Source organism: Phoenix dactylifera, unplaced genomic scaffold (assembly GCF_009389715.1).
Source record: "Phoenix dactylifera cultivar Barhee BC4 unplaced genomic scaffold, palm_55x_up_171113_PBpolish2nd_filt_p 001616F, whole genome shotgun sequence".
NCBI classification, from domain to species: Eukaryota; Viridiplantae; Streptophyta; class Magnoliopsida; order Arecales; family Arecaceae; genus Phoenix; species Phoenix dactylifera.
Genome location: NW_024068921.1, coordinates 45,502 through 65,610, shown reverse-complemented (window position 1 = coordinate 65,610; position 20,109 = coordinate 45,502). Strand labels below are relative to the sequence as shown.

The window sequence follows — 20,109 nt, the reverse complement described above, 5'->3', positions numbered from 1 at the left end:
AGGATGAATTCTAGATAAGATAGAAAAACCCCGATTCCCACAGGATTCTGCGCAATCAGATAAAACAACCAAGTTCATGCCTCAAACGAACTCGGATTACCATGGAACTGGGATTCCTTGGATTCAGGATGAAAAACCCTTCCAGATGGCACCTTTTCCACTTTGAACGGGCTTCTGTAGAGTTCCCGAAATGCCCCTCAAAGTGAAAGTGCATGGAAACAGCGTTACAGCCACGTCTTCTAACCATACGCGTTTTTAGTTACAAAAACGTGTTAAAATGTGTCCCTTGCCTTCTGGAGACTTATGCCACGTTCCTCCATCAGTGGCACACATTTTCATGCATCCCAATTTCCCGGATTCAGTCCATGCTTCGAGATAAGCCCACAACGCTGAATCAGTCTCGTTGCAGCAGCTTTCCTCCTAATGATGAACCAACATGTATTCTCAACAATACATGCCTTGGAGCACGTGCCCACGGCCCCATGCTCTTGGGTATTCCACCTACATCTTGTACACGTTTCCCTAGGTGATCCTAGGGCCCAGATTTGGTCTCCAAGTTGCCTAAATCTCTAGAGAGCACCGTCAGACGTCGAACCCGTCCAGCGACCTCATCTGGTTTATACCTTGATCCGCATCCGGTCCAGCCCCGATTCGAGGAGCCGTGACACCCTCTCCGACCTAAGCCGAAGTCGCCCCTGACGAGGCTAGGCGGTACTTGTTGATGATGTCCTCGAACTGCCATAGTTCGTCACCATATTCCCAGCTTGCTTCTGAATCTGATAGTCCTTTCCATCGGACTAAGTATTGCACACGGTTACCCTTTTTCCTGTCCGCCTTGATTTCAGAAACCTTCTTGGTGTAATGAACTCGTACGGCCACTGGAGCTCGCCCGCTTCGAGCCTGAGAAGGGTTAGTTGTGTCCTCTTTGAACGGTTTCAATAGGGACACGTGGAACACCGGATGCACTTTCAGCTTGGAAGGCAGCGACAATCGGTATGCTGTCTCTCCAATTTGATGTGTGATGATGAAGGGACCTTCATACCTCCTCACAAGTGCTTTGTGGTAGCCCGACTTCAATTTCATGTGATGGTAAAGCTTCACCAATACCCGATCACCAACCTGAAATTCAGCTGCCCGCCGCTTTATGTCAGCCCACTTCTTCATCCGTTTGGTCGCCTTCCACAAGGAGACCTGAACCAAATCTGTATCCTCCTTCAGATCCCTCACGAACCTGTAGGCGGTCGGACTACGTCCCATGTAGTCCGCTGCGATACTTTCCGGAGTGTCTGGTTGCAGCCCTGTAATCACCTCGAATGGTGATTTACCTGTCGACTCCGATCGCTGTAAGTTGTAGCTGAATTGGGCTTGGTCCAAGAGTCGCACCCAATCCCGCTGGTTGGCACTCACATAGTGCCTCAAATACATCTCCAATAATGCATTGGTTCGCTCTGTTTGGCCATCGGTCTGAGGGTGGAAGGCCGTGGACATCTTCAGCTCCATTCCGAGTATCCGAAATAACTCCGTCCAGAACCTTCCCATGAAGCGAGCATCGCGATCAGAAACGATACTCCGCGGTATCCCCCAATATTTCACCACATATGTAAAGAACAACCGCGCCACGTCCTCCGCATGGCAAGTAGTAGGTGCTGCAATGAAGACTCCGTACTTCGAGAAGCGATCCACCAGAGGTAGCCCGATGATGAAGTCCATGGAGACACTCTTCCACGGACGCTCTGGTATAGGTAATGGCTCCAACAACCCCGCAGGCCGTCGATGTTCAATCTTGTCTTGTTGGCATAGTAGACAAGTGCGAACATACTCCTCGATGTCATCCCGCATCTTCGGCCAATAGTAGTTATGTTCTATGAGAGCTTGGGTCCGATGCACCCCCTGGTGTCCCGCCCACATAGAATCATGGTGTTCTCGCAACACCTCGCGCCTCAGCCCTCCACCTGAAGGCACATAGACACGTCGCCCTTGTGTCAAAATCAGCCCTCCTTCGGTCCAGAAACGGTGCGCCTTGCCGTCTTTGATGAGTTCACCCATGGAAGTGGCCCATTGATCCTTCTCCATCTCGGTCTTGAGCCTCTCCATTAGGTTACTTGCTGGTCCGGAAAAGGAAGAGACTGCAGCCAGCTATGCCTTTCTACTCAAAGCATCAGGGACTGAATTAGTTCGGCCCGGCTTGTACTCGATGTCGAAATCGAATTCAGCCAGAAGCTGCTGCCATCTCACCTGCTTGGGGGTGAGTTTTGGTTGGGTCTGAAAGTAGCTTGTGGCCACGTTATCCGTGCGCACCACAAACTTAGATCCGAGGAGGTCATATTCACACATTTCAATTATATGCGAAATCTATAAACCCTTTTTTGGTTAAAAGTTTTTTTTGTTCGAATCTTTCATTTCATTTCAAGTAATTGGTTGGTCGTACAATTAATATACTATAATAAATATATTATAATAAATATAGTATAATGAATATACTATAATAAATACAAAATACAAGAATAGATAATATTTAATGAAAGAAAGAGAACATAGTTGGAACAATCAACGCCAGGTTCGAAGACAGTGCACAATTGCAGTCATCTCCATTTCATGAACCGTATACCTGCGCTTGGTGTTGTTCAACTTCCGACTCTCGTAGGCCACTGGGTGCCCTTCCTGCATGAGCACCCCTCCAATGGCAAAATCTGATGCGTCGGTGTGGACTTCAAAAGAAATAGAAAAGTCCGGTAGCACGAGGACCGGCTCCGCCGTGACCGCCTGCTTGAGACGATCAAATGCCTCCTGACATTGGTTTGACCACCGCCATGGTCGATCCTTCTTTAACAAATCCGTCAGTGGGGCGCATAACTTCGAATATCCGGTGATGAACCTCCTATAGTAATTTGCCAAGCCAAGAAAAGAGCGTAAGTGTGTAACACATGTAGGTACCTCCCACTCGGCTATGGCTGAAATTTTTGAGGGTCCATCATGAGCCTTCCATCCCCAATGATGTGCCGAGGAACGGCACCCTCTGCTGCGCAAACACACACTTCTCCCTCTTCACAAAGAGTTGGTGCTGCCGTAGGGTAGAGAAGACTTGCCTCAGGTGTGCCACATGCTCATCCAATGTCCGACTGTACACAACAATGTCATCCAAGTATACTACCACGAATTTATCGATGAAGTCGTGGAGTACACGCTGCATCAAAGCACAGAAAGTTGCTGGTGCGTTAGTGAGGCCGAAAGGCATGACAAGGTACTCGAAGCTCCCGTACCTTGTCACACATGCAGTCTTCTCAATGTCCTCCTCCGCCACCGAACCTGATAGTACCCGCTGCGAAGATCCAACTTGGAAATCCATCGTGCCTTGCCAAGTTGATCGAACAAATCATCAATCCGAGGAATAGGGTACTTGTTCTTCACCGTGAGCTTGTTGAGGGCCCTGTAGTTGATGTAGAGTCTCAACGAACCATCGTGCTTCTTCTGAAAAAGTACCGATGCTCCATACGGACTCTTCGAAGGTCGAATGAACCTGCTGTCCACCAACTCCGTTAGCTGCCTCCTCAGCTCCTAGAGTTCAGGTGGGGCCATCCTATATGGTGCTTGAGCTGGTGGACGTGCTCCATGCACCAAATCAATCCGATGATCGATTTCTCTTTTTGGCGGCAATTGCTTGGGTAACTCGGGGGGCATCACATCCCCGAATTCAGTGAAAACACCCTCGATGGGCACTGGAATCTCCTCTCCTTCCAGTAGTTCTTCCTCCTGAAGGGGCGCAATATATGTTGGAAGTCCCCTTCTCAGCCCCTTAGCAAGTTGCATCGCCGATAGGACTCGCTGCGGAGTCCCTTTAACTCGTTGCTTTCTAGGTTTAGTTTGGAACTGTACCCAAGTGGTGATTGGAACAGCCCCTCGCTTCACATCGTCGGCCCGACGTCGCGACCAAAGCATCGCCACGTCCCTCAAGAACATGGCCACCGTGCTCACCTTCATGGTTTCCTCCCTCACGCCGGTAACTTGCAGGTATTGCTCCACGGTGACAAGAAAGTTATCCACCTCCTTCGCGGACCGTCGTCCGTAGAACTCCTGTGGCTTGGGAACATCAAGCTTGTGCAGGGGGCGCGTAGCCTCTCTTGCGACCTCCATTGTCAATGGAGAAGAGGATACGCCTGTGGTGGTACTCTCCTTTAAAAGGTCAACCACCTGATTTTGGAGAGCCTTCACTATGATCTCCAACTCCTCGTTACACAGCAACACTTCCTTATAGCGCCGCTCCATATCGAAGGAAATCTGGTTCAGCTGAGCGGCGATTTCACCTCGGAGGGTTGTGTCCCTACCCTCAAGGTCCTCCATCCGTTCTTCAACCTCAGCTAATTGGGCCTCACACCTCCGTAATCGATTGTCGGCGGAGATAACCGGAGATGCAATACGTAACCCATACAGAGAATCATCAACTGGATGCGCTCCACTCATCGCCGAACCTCCTCCTGAGGCTGGATTGGGATCCATGGTCGAGGATGATGCGTCCGCCATTCCCACCATGGAAGTTACCGTAGAGGTCGTCTTCTTCATTTCTGGTATGGCTCAGATACCAAGTGACACGTACGAAGGGATTACAAAGCGAATCCCAACAACGTGCGGCTCGGTCTATCGAAGAAAACCGATCAGCCTTCCTGGCGTGGGTACCTAGTCTCTATGACTTAGGTCACGCCTAACAACAATAATGCAGCGAAACACAACACCAAAAAATACCACGAAGGAGAAGGAGAAATATAGGGGAAGAGAACTTTATTGAATAACCACTCAATTGATTACAATAAGCTCTCTTGGCCTCTCCAGCTCTACCGGATCCCAATCCCTCCCCTTTGAGGGTCCTCTTATAGAGGAGCAACCTCCAGTTACAAGTTCCTCACGAACTCAACTTCCCATGCACAAGATAAGGATGAATTCTAGATAAGATAGAAAAACCCCGATTCCCGCAGGATTCTGCGCAATCAAATAAAACAGCCAAGTTCATGCCTCAAACGAACTCGGATTACCATGAAACTGGATTCGTTGGATTCGGGATGAAAAACCATTCCAGATGGCACCTTTTCCACTTTGAACGGACTTCTGTAGAGTTCCCGAACTCCTCCTCAAAGTGAAAGCGTGTGGAAACAGCGTTACAGCCACGTCTTCTAACCATACACGTTTTCAGTTATAAAAACGTGTTAAAACGTGTCCCTTGCCTTCTGGAACTTATGCCACGTTTCTCCATCAGTGGTACACATTTCCATGCATCCCAATTTTCCGGATTCAGTCCATGCTTCGAGATAAGCCCACAACGCTGAATCAGTCTCGTTGCAGCAGCTTTCCTCCTAATGATGAACCAACATGTATTCTCAACAATACACGCCTTGGAGCACGTGCCCACGGCCCCATGCTCTTGGGTATTCCACCTACATCTTACACATGTTTTCCTAGGTGATCCTAGGGCCCAGATTTGGTCTCCAAGTTGCCCAAATCTCTAGAGAGCACCGTCAGACCTCGAACCCGTCCAGCGACCTGATCTGGTTTATACCTTGATCCGCGTCCGGTCCAGCCCCGATTCGAGGAGCCGTGACATCTACCTTTCATCCACATCGATACCCCCAATCTATCTCTTTTCCCACTCGTTAGGGCAGCGGTTGGAGAGGTAAAAGCTCAATTTGAGGCTGTTTTCCGAGTCATGCGCCGAAGCAAGGTAGTTCCTTTTTTCAGAGGATTTAGGCAGGGAAGAGCCTTTAATTAAGGCTGAAGAATAAGAAGATGCCCATTTCTATTTAAGAAAGGGCGATAGGAATAAGAACACAAGCTTTTAATGCGGAATAAGCCTACTTCCATGAAAGAAAGAAGGAAAGGGCTCATAGAGGGTTTGGCTCTACTCTACTTAGGTAGAGAAAGAAGATGAAAATAAATGCCATTCCAAAGAAAAAGAGGTGGTTATAGAATGATTTAGATTTAAACCAGTAGCCAGGGCTGGCTGATAAATAAGAGGGCGACGGATAAGGTCGGAATGGCTAGCCAAGCAAGGACAGCATGGAAGCAGGTTTCTGTTGCCTTTGTCGCGAAGTTTGAAGTTTGTTCCTTATATAGAGCTGATCTTTCCCGAAGGAATTTTTTCCTCGCCTATCTTTGGCTGCTTGTGAGAATGCTTCTGTTGGACCTATTCGACCCCATGCCCATTTCCCTTTCTCCCTTTCTTTATGTTAATTGAGGGCTCAAAAGACCGACCAAAATGTAATGAAATTGTTTCAAAGTCTTACTCTTTCTTGACGATATCATCCTACAATTCCTTTTGAAACCTCTATAAATTCATCCAAGCATACTTGGAATCACCACAATTTGAACTAGTTCTTGGTCAGACAACTAACTAAATCGGTAACAGTCATGGGCTACCGCTCCCTTGCTCAGGTATCATCGTCCCGTGTGTCCGAGAGGTCGCTAAGAGAGTCCTGGATAGTTTGAAAAAGGACAACGCCTATCTTCGCAGGTCATTCTCGACCTTATTAACTTCGAAAGAAATGATCGGGGAGGACTAGGCGACGCGAGAATTCGTATGAGTGATAAGCTATATCACAAATTTGAGTAATATTCCCAACCATTGGTATAGGGATATAGTCGATTCCCCTTACATATATAAAGGGTAGTGACTAGCGCATTCTGTAAACTAGTTTACGGCTCGGCTATGTAGGATTTTGAGGGTGACCAGCGGAGTGCAGCTCGAAGTACAGCAATTAACGTCGATGAGGTACTGCACCGAGCGAGCGATCTTTCGTAAACTGCCGGAAGAAGGGATAAAATAGCCCAAAAAACATGCTTTCCCATCTTGCTTTATCGCTGTTCGAGCAGTTCACAAAAACCAACTTACGTCTGCGAGCCCGCATGGCCAGCTAGGTATTACTGCGGGTCAATCAATTGAGGAACCAAGGACTCAACTAACATTAAGAACCTTTCATAGTATGAACAGGTGGTACTGCCGAACATGTACAAGCTTCTACTAATGGAAAAAGAAAATGGAAAGATTTATAATCTCGAGAACCTTTCAACACCGCGGGGCGATTTGAAAAGGAGTCCATATTTCTTGTAGTGCCTTCCATTCCTCGAGAAAGAATCTCTTCCGGGTTTCATTAGATTAAAAAATGATGCTTCCTTGGCCGTGTGGAACATGGATGAGCATTATGTCATTCCTACAAGTGATTCGACTGGAAGAAGTGATATATGAGGACTTCGAGATCAAATAGAGAATGTTTCTTTCCATTCCTCGTGAGCCACTTATTTCTCCGAAACAAGAGATCAAAGTGATTTTCCTCCTTTTTCCCAAATAGTCGACGGTCTTACACCATTGGGATACTTCGAATAAACTGGAGTACATATAGGAAACACCGGTGCAAAAACCTTTTCTCGAGATATCTTCCAAAGTCTTAGGATCGTTGCTCCCGATCTTGTTCCCTCGGTGCGAAAGCAGTTGGTTCCGTAGTTTAAGAATTCTGCTGATTCCAAGTACTCCATCTCCATCATTACATATAGGAATATAAAAAGTAAAGAGGATAAGGCATGACCAGACTAATTGTGTAAAATATTTGACTTTATCAAGTTGAGGCATTATTTTTTGAAAAAAACAACCCTCCAGACAGAAAAAGACTCCTCCTTGTACGAGTAGTAAGTGAAGAATTATAGAGAGCTATGGTTGGTTGTTGACCAGCGAAAAGCATGGGAGAAAGAAAGATGCACAAACAAAAGGGCTATTCCTAAAAAATAGGTATAGAGGGCTCTCTCTCCCCTCTTCAGAAAGACTTTCAGCAATCCGATAGAGTTCTTGAGGACTCCTTTCGGCACGAGAAAGAGAGATGTACTCTCGGATAAGGTTATCTCTCTCATTTGGCGAGAGAGAGACTCCTTCTTCTTAAAGTTATCCCTAACTTGAAGTTGGCCAAAGAAGATATGCGGAAGATCCCGGTGTGGGTTCGGCTTTACAATGTGCCACTTGAATATTGGACGATTCAAGGCTTAAGCTTTGTGGCTAGCGCTATTGGGATTCCTTTGCATGCGGATCACATCACCCTTGAAAGGAAGTGACTTAGTTTTGTTCGGGTCTGTGTAGAGATTGATGCTTCTGAGGATCTCATTAAGGAATTTGATTTGCAATGCCCTAATGGGGAGCAAATATGTGTTGTTGTTGACTTTGAGTGGACTTTGTGGAGTGTTTGGCCATTCGAATGGCAGGTGGCCAAGGAGAAAACAAAGCAAGTTTGGGCTCCTAAGATCGATGGTGGTGATAAAGTGGTGCCTAAGGTGGGTTCTACTAGTGAAGGTGAATGGCAAGAGTTACAAGGCGTAAAAAAGGAAAGTCACCGGTGGAATGTGGGGTACCTTCAACTTCTCATTGTGAGAATAAAGGGTTGACAGCACCTTGTGGGCGTGAATTGGAAGCAACACCATCTAATGCGATTGTTTTACATTCACCTAGCTCGGAGAGGATGGATGAGAAGTCCACGCTTCCATTCATTGCTTTTGAGGACCTTCAGGATAATGTGGAATTTGAAGAGGGAGAGTGTTATTTTTCTGAAAATGATGTTGATGAGCATACAACCAAAATGGATAAAGCTACTCCACAACCGCTAGCTATTTGTGCTGATGGTGCTACTACTCTTATGGCTAATCAGTTGGTTATTTATTAAGGCAAAAGACTCGCTTGAAAAAAAGAAGATGAAAGAGTCAGGTGGCAAGGGCAAGAAAGGGCGGAAATACTACTTCCCGAGGGGTGGTAAATGGAGGTAATCCTTTATGGAGCTTGATTTCTCTCTCTTTTCTTAGTTTTAATGATTATTGGCTGTTAGAATGTTAGGGGTTTGAATGACCCTTTCAAGCATTCAGAAGTGCAACAACTTATTCGAAAGGAAATATTGTCACTTTGTGGTTTGGTGGAAACTAAAGTTAAAGAGAGAAATAAAGAAAAGGTGGCGAACACCATCTTTCGAAATTGGGGTTTATTGTGCAACTATAATGCTTCTTCTCATGGACGGATTTGGATTGGTTGGAATCCTCAGGAGGTGGATGTGGTTCTTATAAATTCATCCGACCAAGTGATGCATGTGCATGTTAGGGATCTGCTAAGAATTCCTCTTTCATTGTCTCGATTGTGCACGGTGATAATTGCCCTATTAAGTGGAGTGAATTGTGGGCTGATTTAGTTTCTCGCAGTGTGGGATGGGAATCTTCTCCATGGGTGCTCATGGGGGACTTCAATGCTATAAAGTCACAAGAGGAGATGGTTGGGGGCTCTCATAGTTGGCCTTCTTGGCGGAATGACCTTGCTACTTGTTTATTTCAATCTGGCCTAAGTGATTTACGACAGAATGGCCGTCTCTTCACATGGTCTAATCGGCAGGACAAGGCTCCTATTATGAAGAAGCTAGACTGGGTCCTTGCCAATTTGAGATGGGAGTGTAACTTTTCAGGCTCTGAAGCTTACTTTCCTCCCTCCGGTGTTTCGGATCATTCTCCAATGGTGGTAACACTTGCTGCCTTACCTTCGCGAAAAACACCATTTAAATTCTTTGATCTTTGGGCTGAGCATCCGCAATTTCTATCCGTGGTAGCTAAGGCATGGGCTATAGATGTAAAAGGAAGTCCGATGTATCAACTATGCTATAAGTTGAAGCATTTGAAAGGGGAGTTGAAAAAGTTCAATAAGGAGTTCTTTGCAAATTTGCCTCGGCGAGTGGTGCGAGCTAAAGAGGCTTTGGAGGAGGTACAACGTATGATTCAGCGTCATCCCCTTGACTCGACTTTTCACACCGAGGAGTCAAGGCTCATTAAGGATTATTTGGAGTTGAGCAGAGCGGAAGAAAGTTTTTTGTAGCAAAAGGCTCGGGTTCAGTGGCTGAATTTGGGAGACAAGAATTCGAGGTTCTTCTTCCAATCTATGAAGCTTTTTCAGAGTCATAGCAAGATCACATCTATTTCTACTGATGATGGGGCTTGGGTGGAGACTCCGGGTGAGGTCAATGACACCATTGTGCAGTTCTTTCAGAATCTTCTAGGTTCTCATGCGGTTGCGGGTGTTGATGAGGACATGCTTCAGCGAGTCCTTCCAAAGCAGCTCACTGAGATTCAGAGGGAGGATTTAGATCGATCTGTTTCAGATGACGAAATAAGGATGGTGATGTTCTCTGATAAGAGCACACTTCGGACCGTCCTGGAAACAGGTAGAGAATGAGGAACTTGACCCTAACCGCGACCTGCCGGTAGAACCAAAGTTATCAAAAGAAGCGTGACCCTAACCGCGACCTGCCGGTAGAACCAACACTATCAAGTTCTAATCCAAGAACAAAGGTGAAGCTCTCACATAAGAGAAACCCTCAAATTTCATTCATGCGTTCTCCCCCTCTCAAGTACAATCAGGTGCTATTTTAAGGCTGAAATGGCTTCAAAGAGAAGCAACTCCTAGGAAATTACATAGCACTACTTGTCATGCATTTTCCAAGGCTGCATTTACCAAGGCTTGGAAAAGATGCATGTTACACCTACTCCTAGAAAAGTAACCAGAACTTAGGAAAAAGATCCCAAAGTAATTATAGTGACTTTGGGAACTACAAGAAAGTCTGAATGTGACTTGGGGAATACAAAACATCATCTGAAATATCACCCCAAAAGTATGCACGAAAATCCAAATATAATAGGAAAGTTGGCCTTCCCATGAATGCTTCTTGTCATGTGATTTGGACTTTCCAAAGTGTTGTCTTCAGGTTGGACTCAAAGCATCTTCACCCAATTGTATGAAAGTGACCCAATTAGGTGCAGCCCCTATCTCACGTTGGTCTTCTTTTCCTTTGATTTTTATGATCAGGCTTTCCAAAGCTTGTTTCATCCTCTTAGTCTTGGCCCTAGTCATAGGACCTTCAATTCCATGCAAAGGATCTTTAGATGGGCTGGTTGCGTCTCTATCATTGGTTGCGTCTCTATCATTCCCTCCCTCTTCAAAAGGATTCGTCCTTGAATCAGATTCATCACCTACATCAAACAAAGATAGATCAGCCACATTAAAGGTAGCACTTACATTACCATATTCACTTGGCAAGTCCAACTTGTAGGCATTGTCATTGATCTTCTCTAGAACTTGGAAGGGTCCATCTCCTCTTGTTTGCAGCTTAGATTTTCTTTGAGTGGGAAACCTCTCCTTCCTCATATGAACCCAAACCCAATCTCCTGTTCAAAAATAACTTTAATACGCCCCTTATTTGCTTGCTTTGCATATTGCTCATTCTTCCTCTCAATGTTGGTTCGAACTTTTGCATGCAGTTCCCTAATAGTATTCGCCTTTTTCTTACCATCCAAATTGGTACACTCATTAGTAGGCAAAGGTAAGATGTCTAAAGGAGTCAAAGGATTAAAGCCATACACAACTTCAAAAGGAGAATAAGAAGTAGTAGAATGAACAGTTCTATTATAAGCAAACTCAACATGTGGCAAGCATTTCTCCCAATTTTTCAAATTCTTTTTAATGATAGCACGCAACAAGGTAGTAAGTGTTCTATTTACTACTTCAGTTTGTCCATCCGTTTGAGGATGTGCAACAGTAGAAAATAAGAGTTTTGTTCCTAGTTTATTCCACAAAGTTTTTCAAAAATGACTTAGGAACTTTACATCCCTATCACTTACTATTGTTCTAGGCAATCCATGCAAGCGCATTATCTCTTTAAAGAACAGATCAGCAATATGTGTTGCATCATTGGTTTTAGAGCATGCAATGAAATGTGCCATTTTACTAAACCTATCAACAACGACAAATATACTATCTTTGCCACCTTGAGATCGAGGTAATCCTAACACGAAATCCATTGAAATATCAGTCCAGGGTTGATTAGACACAGGCAAAGGTGTATAGAAGCCATGGGGCATGACTTTAGATTTAGCTTGTTTACATGCTATGCACTTATCACAGACCGATTGCACATCATGCTTCATGTTAGACCAATAAAAATGCTCATGCAATATTTCTAAGGTCCTTTTTATCCCAAAATGTCCCATCAATCCACCACCATGACTTTCTCTAACTAGCATTTCACGCAAGGAACAAACAGGCACACACAACTTATTTTTCTTAAACAAGAAACCATCATGCCTATAATAGTCCCCAAAAGCATGTTTAGAACAAGAATCCCATACTTGGCCAAAGTCAGAATCATTAGCATATAAGTCCTTTATAAACTCAAAACCAAGTAATTTAGTTTGCAAAGAAGTAAGCAATGCATACCTTCTGGACAATGCGTCAGCCACTTTGTTTTCCTTACCATTCTTGTACTTGATTACATAAGGAAACATCTCAATGAATTCCAACCACTTGGCATGTCTTTTTTGAAGCTTACCTTGAGATCTTAGAAACTTCAAGCTTTGATGGTCAGAATGAATTATGAATTCCCTTGACCACAAGTAGTGTTGCCAAGTTTGCAAAGCTCTCACCAAAGCGTACAACTCTTTGTCATACGTGGAATAATTCAATGATGCCCCATTAAGCTTTTCACTAAAGTAAGCAATTGGTTTAGAGTCCTGCATTAGTACGGCCCCTATGCCAACACCAGATGCATCACATTCAATTTCAAAAGCTTTATCAAAATTAGGCAAACAAAGCAAAGGTGCATTGGTCAATTTTTCTTTTAATGAATTAAAAGATTCCTCATGCACTTCATTCCACTTAAACACAACATTCTTTTTAACAAGTTCATTCAAAGCTGCAGCAATAGAACTAAAGTTCTTTACAAACCTTCTATAAAAACTTGCTAAACCATGAAAACTTCTTACCTCATTTGCATTCTTAGGTGTAGGCCATTCTCTAATTGCCCTTACCTTCTCCTCATCCACACTTATTCCTTTCGAGCTTACAACAAAACCCAAAAATACAACAGATTCATGGTAGAATGAACACATTTTAAGATTAGCATATAATTTGTTTTCTCTCAAAACATTAAGAACAACATGCAAATGATTAACATGTTCATCTAAGGTTTTGCTATAAATCAAAATATCATCAAAATACACTACAACAAATTTCCCAATGAAAGAACGCAAAACATGGTTCATTAACCTCATGAAGGTGCTGGGTGCATTAGATAAGCCAAATGGCATCACCATCCACTCATATAAACCATATTTTGTTTTAAAAGCTGTTTTCCATTCATCACCTTCTTTCATGCGAATTTGATAGTATCCACTCTTCAAATCTATTTTAGAAAACACACACGAACCATGCAATTCATCAAGCATATCATCCAATCTCGGGATAGGATATCGATACTTTACAATGATTTTATTTATGGCTCGGCAGTCCGTACACATGCGCCACGTCCCATCTTTCTTCGGAACCAAGATCACAGGAGCAGAACACGGGCTAAGACTCTCCCTCACAAATCCTTTTTGCAGCAACTCATCTACTTGCCTTTGAATTTCTTTTGCTCTGGACTTGTTCTGTAGGCTGGTCTATTTGGGATTGAAGAACCTGGAATTAAGTCAATCTGATGCTCAATACCTCTTGTAGGAGGTAATCCATGGGGAATTTCTTCTGGAAAAATATCACCAAATTCCTGTAACAAAGAAGCAACCATACTAGGCAAAGAAGAATTGAGTTCGTTAGTGAAATAAACATCCTTGTGTATGAGCACAAGTAGCTGCTCTTTTGCTAACAAGGCACTCTCAACCTCTCTTTTGCTTGCAAATGCACTCACTCTCTTTTTTTTCTCTTCTTTGGATTCTGATTTATTCTTTTCTTTCATCTGCTCACTCTCATTTTTCTTATCTTTCCTCTCTTTTTCTTGAATGCTCAATTGCTCCTCTCTCAACTTACACTCTCTTGTAATTCTGATTTGATCAGCATAGGCCTCGGTTGGTTGGAGAGGTGTTAAAACAATAGTGTGATTGTTCATAACAAGAGTGTATCTATTTTTGTACCCATCATGAATAACCCTTCTATCAAATTGCCACGGACGCCCAAGAAGTAGATGTCCAGCATGCATAGGTGCCACATCACAAAGAACTTCATCCTTGTATTTACCGATGGAAAATGAAATCATCACTTGCTAGTCACCCTTATGTCTCCACAATCATTCAGCCACTGAAGTCTATATGGATTAGGGTGCTTTAATGTGGGCAAACTCAATTTTTCAACCAACAAGGTGCTAGCAACATTAGTGCAACTCCCACTATCAATGATTAAGCTGCATACCTTGTCGTTTATATGGCATCTTGTATGAAATATATGCTCACGTTGCTCCTCATTACCACCCGCCTTAGGTTGCATGTTGAGAGCACGCCTAGTAACAAGCACATCTCCAACAACAGGTTCAGCAACTTCAACATCACTACAATCCTCCAATGGTGGCATGTCATCATCACTTGAGCTCACACTCTCTATGTCTCCATTATCCAGCAGTATCATGGCTCTTTTATTTGGACATTGAGAAGCAATATGTCCAACTCCTTGACACCTGAAACATTTGATATCACGAGATCTAGAGGATGAATTAGTTTCCATTTTACCTTTAGGTGCAGCAATCGAATTTTTGGCCTTTGCATCTTCTTTTGGCTTTGACACATATTTGTTATTTTGCCAATTCAATTTCCATGAGGAACTAGTAGTAAATTTGGAAGTACTCTTAGCTTTCAATTGCCTTTCCACTAGAATAGCTTTGTGCAGCAAATCCTCCATCTCTATATAATGTTGCAATTCTACCACATCAGCTATCTCCTTCTTTAAACCTCCAATGAATCTAGCCATGGTTGCCTCTCGGACTTCTTCAACATTGGCTCTAATCATGGTTATTTCCATCTCCTTATAGTAATCTTCCACACTCATGGAGCCTTGAGTTAGACTTTGCAATTTTCTGTGCAAATCTCTATAGTAGTGGCTGGGTACAAACCTTTTTCTCATGACAGCCTTCATCTCATCCCATGTACCAATAGGCCTCTCCCCATTTCTACGTCTACTAGTCACCATTTGATCCCACCAAATACTAGCAAAATCATGGAACTCAACAATGGCTAGTTTAACCCTCTTCTCCTCGGAATAATTATGACATTCAAACACATGTTCAACCTTTCTCTCCCACTCTAAATATAATTCAGGATCATTTTTACCTTGGAATGCAGGGATTGTCATCTTAATACTTCCCAAATGACTGTCTTTTCTTGATTCATCTCTTTGCCTCCTTCCATTACTTCTTCCATCCGAATACTCCTCTTCTTCTTCTTCTTCAAACATCCGCCCCCTCAAAGGTTTGAGTCTGCTTGGTGATTCCAAATCATTCATTCGTGCACCAAGCTTAGTAAGTTGATCAGCAATGGCTTTCATCCATAACTTCATATCAACATCTGGTTGTTTACTACCTTCACTACTCATCTTTGTATGCTGCAATCAAAAGATTAGTATAAACAGAATAGGTCCTCACACACTCCTCTCTCTGGTGGACACTCTTTTATGGCTTTTTCTTGATGATGATCTCACCCTCTTGCCTTTTACCACTTAGCTTCACCTTATGAGCTCTTAAATAAGAACCTTTTGGATGTTTCTACACAACAGGAAACAGTAAAGAGTCGATGATAACCTTAGGGAACAAGAACTCGCAAGGAACAATTTAATTGGAACCAACAAAGGGTTCAAGGAAGGTTTGAATTGAGAACAATTCAATGGAAGCGTTAAAGAACCCACAAGGAAATTAGAAGCAAAATCTGCCCCGAATTTTTTCTTTCTTTTTTTTTTTCTTTCTTTTTTTCTTCTTCTTCTTTCTTCCTTCTCTTTTTTTTTTTTTTTTGAAATAGCAGAATAGAAAGGAACAAGGACGATGACACAAACCGATTAAAGGAAGATGTCACCAAGGATATAGAGATAAACAACAGCGGAACACCTTTTTTTTTTTTTGAATTAAACAAGATAAACACACAAAGGATAGATAACACCTGATTTCAGGAACCGGGCTCTGATACCAAATGATAAGAGCACACTTCGGACCGTCCTGGAAACAGGTAGAGAATGAGGAACTTGACCCTAACCGCGACCTGCCGGTAGAACCAAAGTTATCAAAAGAAGCGTGACCCTAACCGCGACCTGCCGGTAGAACCAACACTATCAAGTTCTAATCCAAGAACAAAGGTGAAGCTCTCACATAAGAGAAACCCTCAAATTTCATTCATGCGTTCTCCCCCTCTCAAGTACAATCAGGTGCTATTTTAAGGCTGAAATGGCTTCAAAGAGAAGCAACTCCTAGGAAATCACATAGCACTACTTGTCATGCATTTTCCAAGGCTGCATTTACCAAGGCTTGGAAAAGATGCATGTTACACCTACTCCTAGAAAAGTAACCAGAACTTAGGAAAAAGATCCCAAAGTAATTATAGTGACTTTGGGAACTACAAGAAAGTCTGAATGTGACTTGGGGAATACAAAACATCATCTGAAATATCACCCCAAAAGTATGCACGAAAATCCAAATATAATAGGAAAGTTGGCCTTCCCATGAATGCTTCTTGTCATGTGATTTGGACTTTCCAAAGTGTTGTCTTCAGGTTGGACTCAAAGCATCTTCACCCAATTGTATGAAAGTGACCCAATTAGGTGCAGCCTCTATCTCACGTTGGTCTTCTTTTCCTTTGATTTTTATGATCAGGCTTTCCAAAGCTTGTTTCATCCTCTTAGTCTTGGCCCTAGTCATAGGACCTTCAATTCCATGCAAAGGATCTTTAGATGGGCTGGTTGCGTCTCTATCATTGGTTGCGTCTCTATCATTCTCTTTGAAGGACAACAAGGCTCCCGGTCCGGATGGTTTCAGTGCTGGCTTCTTTAAGAAGGCTTGGAATATAGTTGGGGCAGATGTCATAGCGGCTATCCAATCTTTTTTCTCCTCCGGGCATCTTATGAAACAAGTAAATGCTACAACACTTTCTTTGATTCCTAAGGTTCAAAACCCTACCAAGGTAAAGGACTTTAGACCAATTTCTTGTTGTAACACTGTTTACAAGTGTATTGCAAAGCTCATAGCAAATAGGGTGAAGGTGGTACTTCCAAGATTGGTGGGACCTTTTCAAACGGCCTTTGTTGCGAGTCGACGTAATAGTGATAATATTATCCTCTGCCAAGAGTTAATGCAGAACTATCATCGCTCAGGTGGCTCTTCGAGATGTGCTCTTAAGGTGGATCTAATGAAGGCATATGACTCCGTTCGGTGGAATTTTTTACTGGCTGTATTACGTGTTATGGGGTTTCCGGATAGAGTTGTTAGATGGATTGCGGAGTGTATCTCCACTACTCGTTTCTCCATCTTTATTAATGACGAACTTCATGGATTATTCCCTGGGGGTCGGGGCTTGCGGCAAGGGGATCCGATGTCACCTTATCTTTTTGTCCTAGCCATGGAGGTCTTTTCGGGTCTGATGGCTAATATGGTAAGGGACAGTGGTTTCAAGTACCATTGGCATTGTGAAAAGGAAAAGATCTCTCACTTGTGCTTTGCAGATGATCTTATGATTTTCTATAAAGCGGATTTGGCTTCTGTGTCTTTGATCGGTGGTTGTCTTCAGTAATTTCGAGACATCTCTAGGCTTATATCAAATCCAGATAAGAGCAGCATGTTCATTTGTGGAGTGCCTTCCGAGCTTCGAATGCAGCTTTTGGATATCCTCAGGTATAATGAAGGAGCGCTTCCGATTAGGTATCTTGGTGTGCCACTTATGATGACTAAGTTAAAGGCTACTGATTGTAAGGTGTTGGTGGACCGGATTATTGCCAAAACCAAGAGTTGGACTTGCCGTGCTCTCTCCTTTGCAGGTAGATTACAACTCATCAAATCTATTTTGTTTTCCATCCAAGTTTATTTGTCGTCCTTATTCATCTTGCCCAAATCAATTATTAAGAAGGTGGAATCCACTTTACGCTCTTTCCTTTGGAAGGGTTGTGAGCTTAGCACTAGAGGTGCGAAGGTAGCATGGGACAATATTTGTTTGCCTAAGGAGGAAAGGGGTTTGGGCATTAAGAACATGGTGACTTGGAATAAGGCAGCCATGACCAAACACTTATGGGCTCTCTGTAATGATGACGGTAACTCTCTTTGGTCTTCTTGGGTTCGCTCTTATCTTTTGCGAGGCAGAAGTATTTGGGAGATCAAATGCCCCAAGGATTGCTCTTGGAGTTGGCGGAAGATTCTTAGTCTTCGCAGTCTTGTCCGATGGAAGATGAGATATCGAGTGGGCAATGGGAGTAGTATTTCACTTTGGTTTGACCATTGGCATCCCCTTGGTCCTCTTATTGAGGTGTTTGGGGAAAGGTTTATCTATGATTCTGGCCTTGGGCAGAATGCCAAGGTTGAGGCTATTATTGATGGCCAGGAGTGGCACTGGCCTATCTCTCGCTCCCCTGCATGGCTTGAGCTCATTAGTAGTGCTCCTACTTCATGTTGGCCAGATAGCAGAAGGCTAGATGTCTTGCAGTGGATTGATGCTCCGAAGGGTTCCTTCTCTGTTCGTGGTGTTTGGGAGTCGTTGCGCCCGCGTCATAGTAGAGTGAACTAGTGGAAGCTTGTTTGGCATAGCCAAGCTATTCCAAGGATGTCCTTTATTCTTTGGTTAGCCATCCAAGATGCCTTGTATACTCAAGCTAAGCTTATGCGCTTTGGCATTATTCAGGTCGCCCAATGTGTTTTGTGTGGGGGTGGGCATGAGGATGTGGATCATTTATTTTTTGAGTGCCCATTCTCTCAGCGCATCTGGTCTGTTCTTTGTGCCAAGTGTAATATTCCGTGGGCGTCGCGTAGATGGATGGATACGATCTCTTGGCTTTCCCAAATGGATGGTCGTTCACTCTTGGGTCGAACTGCAAAGCTTATGGTGGCAGCTGCGGTCTACTACATTTGGAGAGAACGTAATACTCGTTTGCATGGCGATGGCCCTACACATGAGTGTGTTCTTCTGAGAGAGATTACATTTTGTATTGTGACTCGGATTAATCTCACACGGGGTGTGATTCCATCTCCTGCTAATAGATGGCTTCACAGTTCGTGGGGATTCTCTGATGATATCTTTTGATACTCTCATCATTTTGTTCTTACAAGCTTTGTAGTTAGTTGTTGCGGCTAGAGGGGTATGCCCTCCTAGCCTTTGATTTCTGGGGTATTCTCCTGTGCATTTGTACATCATTTCTTCAATTTGGATATATACACACTTATCTTTATCCCAAAAAAAAGGTAACCAAAGAAATCTCAATTTGGATATATACACACTTACCTTCAATTTTCGTTTCGAACCATGTCCCTCGGAGAAGCGCTCTTTCAGCTACCCTCTCCTCGAGGTATGGTTTGAGTCCTGGTGCAGAACTCAATTAGAAAAGAGAGATGTAATAGCTCTCTTTATATACGAAATTTTTGGCGTGCTATGAATCTCTCATGAGTCATTATAGGAGGCTTTCCCCAATGTCTTTAGTGAGCTAGGGGCGGGGGAGCGAAGAAGGGGAGGAGGGAAAAGGGAAGAAGAGTCTCCTGCATTTCCATTTATTTTTTTATATATAAAGTCTATTTTGTTTTTTTCATTTTTTTTTGATATTTTGGTAAGAGTGAGTTGACTTTCTCAAAATCGATGTTCGAACCGACTAACGCAAAACTAACAGCAATGGTGGATCAACCGCAAGAGGAACTGCCGCAACTCATATCTATCGCTTGGCTTATGCCGTATACCTTTTTTTCCATTCTTTTCTTATTACGCTTGGGCTTCTTTTCGGGGATCTCTTCGCTCCCTCTCGGAGACTAGAAGAAGGAGCCATTACTTGCTCATTAAAAGGGAGAATCTACATTTAAACGAAACCTCTGGGGGGGTCCCACCGCACTATTTGCTGCTGCATGCTTGACTTCCAAATTTTCTACTGCGGTCGCCTTGCTCCTTAGTTTCTTCTTCCATAAACGCTAATTGAGTCTTTTAGTTTAGTTCATTAGCAAAACCCAGCTAAGGGAATACCCTAACATACAAAGTCAAAAGAGGGTTATGAATGCCATGAGTTCCCCCAAAGCCCGTTGCTGCAACTCCTTCTTTATCTTTTCCCCTCACGTGTCAACAAGCAAGTTGGGTGCTCTC

At 43.5% G+C, this 20,109-nt stretch overlaps 2 protein-coding genes across 2 annotated transcripts; one reads left to right on the top strand and one right to left on the bottom strand.

The window, feature by feature from the left end:
- Positions 1-7,123: 7,123 nt before the first annotated feature.
- On the bottom strand, positions 7,124-7,678 carry LOC120108887 (putative ATP synthase protein YMF19). Its single transcript, XM_039122611.1, has one exon. It carries the CDS (start codon positions 7,607-7,609, stop codon positions 7,139-7,141), a length of 471 nt encoding a protein of 156 aa, XP_038978539.1. The 5' UTR covers positions 7,610-7,678; the 3' UTR covers positions 7,124-7,138.
- A 10,349-nt stretch (positions 7,679-18,027) lies between these two features.
- LOC120108888 lies at positions 18,028-18,558 on the top strand. Its single transcript, XM_039122612.1, has one exon. It carries the CDS (start codon positions 18,028-18,030, stop codon positions 18,556-18,558), a length of 531 nt encoding a protein of 176 aa, XP_038978540.1.
- Positions 18,559-20,109: the final 1,551 nt, after the last annotated feature.

Excerpts from the sequence above, each read along its gene's own strand:
- LOC120108887 (XM_039122611.1), bottom strand. The coding sequence starts at position 7,609 with ATGCCTCAACTTGATAAAGTCAAATATTTTACACAATTAGTCTGGTCA.
- LOC120108888 (XM_039122612.1), top strand. The coding sequence starts at position 18,028 with ATGGTGACTTGGAATAAGGCAGCCATGACCAAACACTTATGGGCTCTC.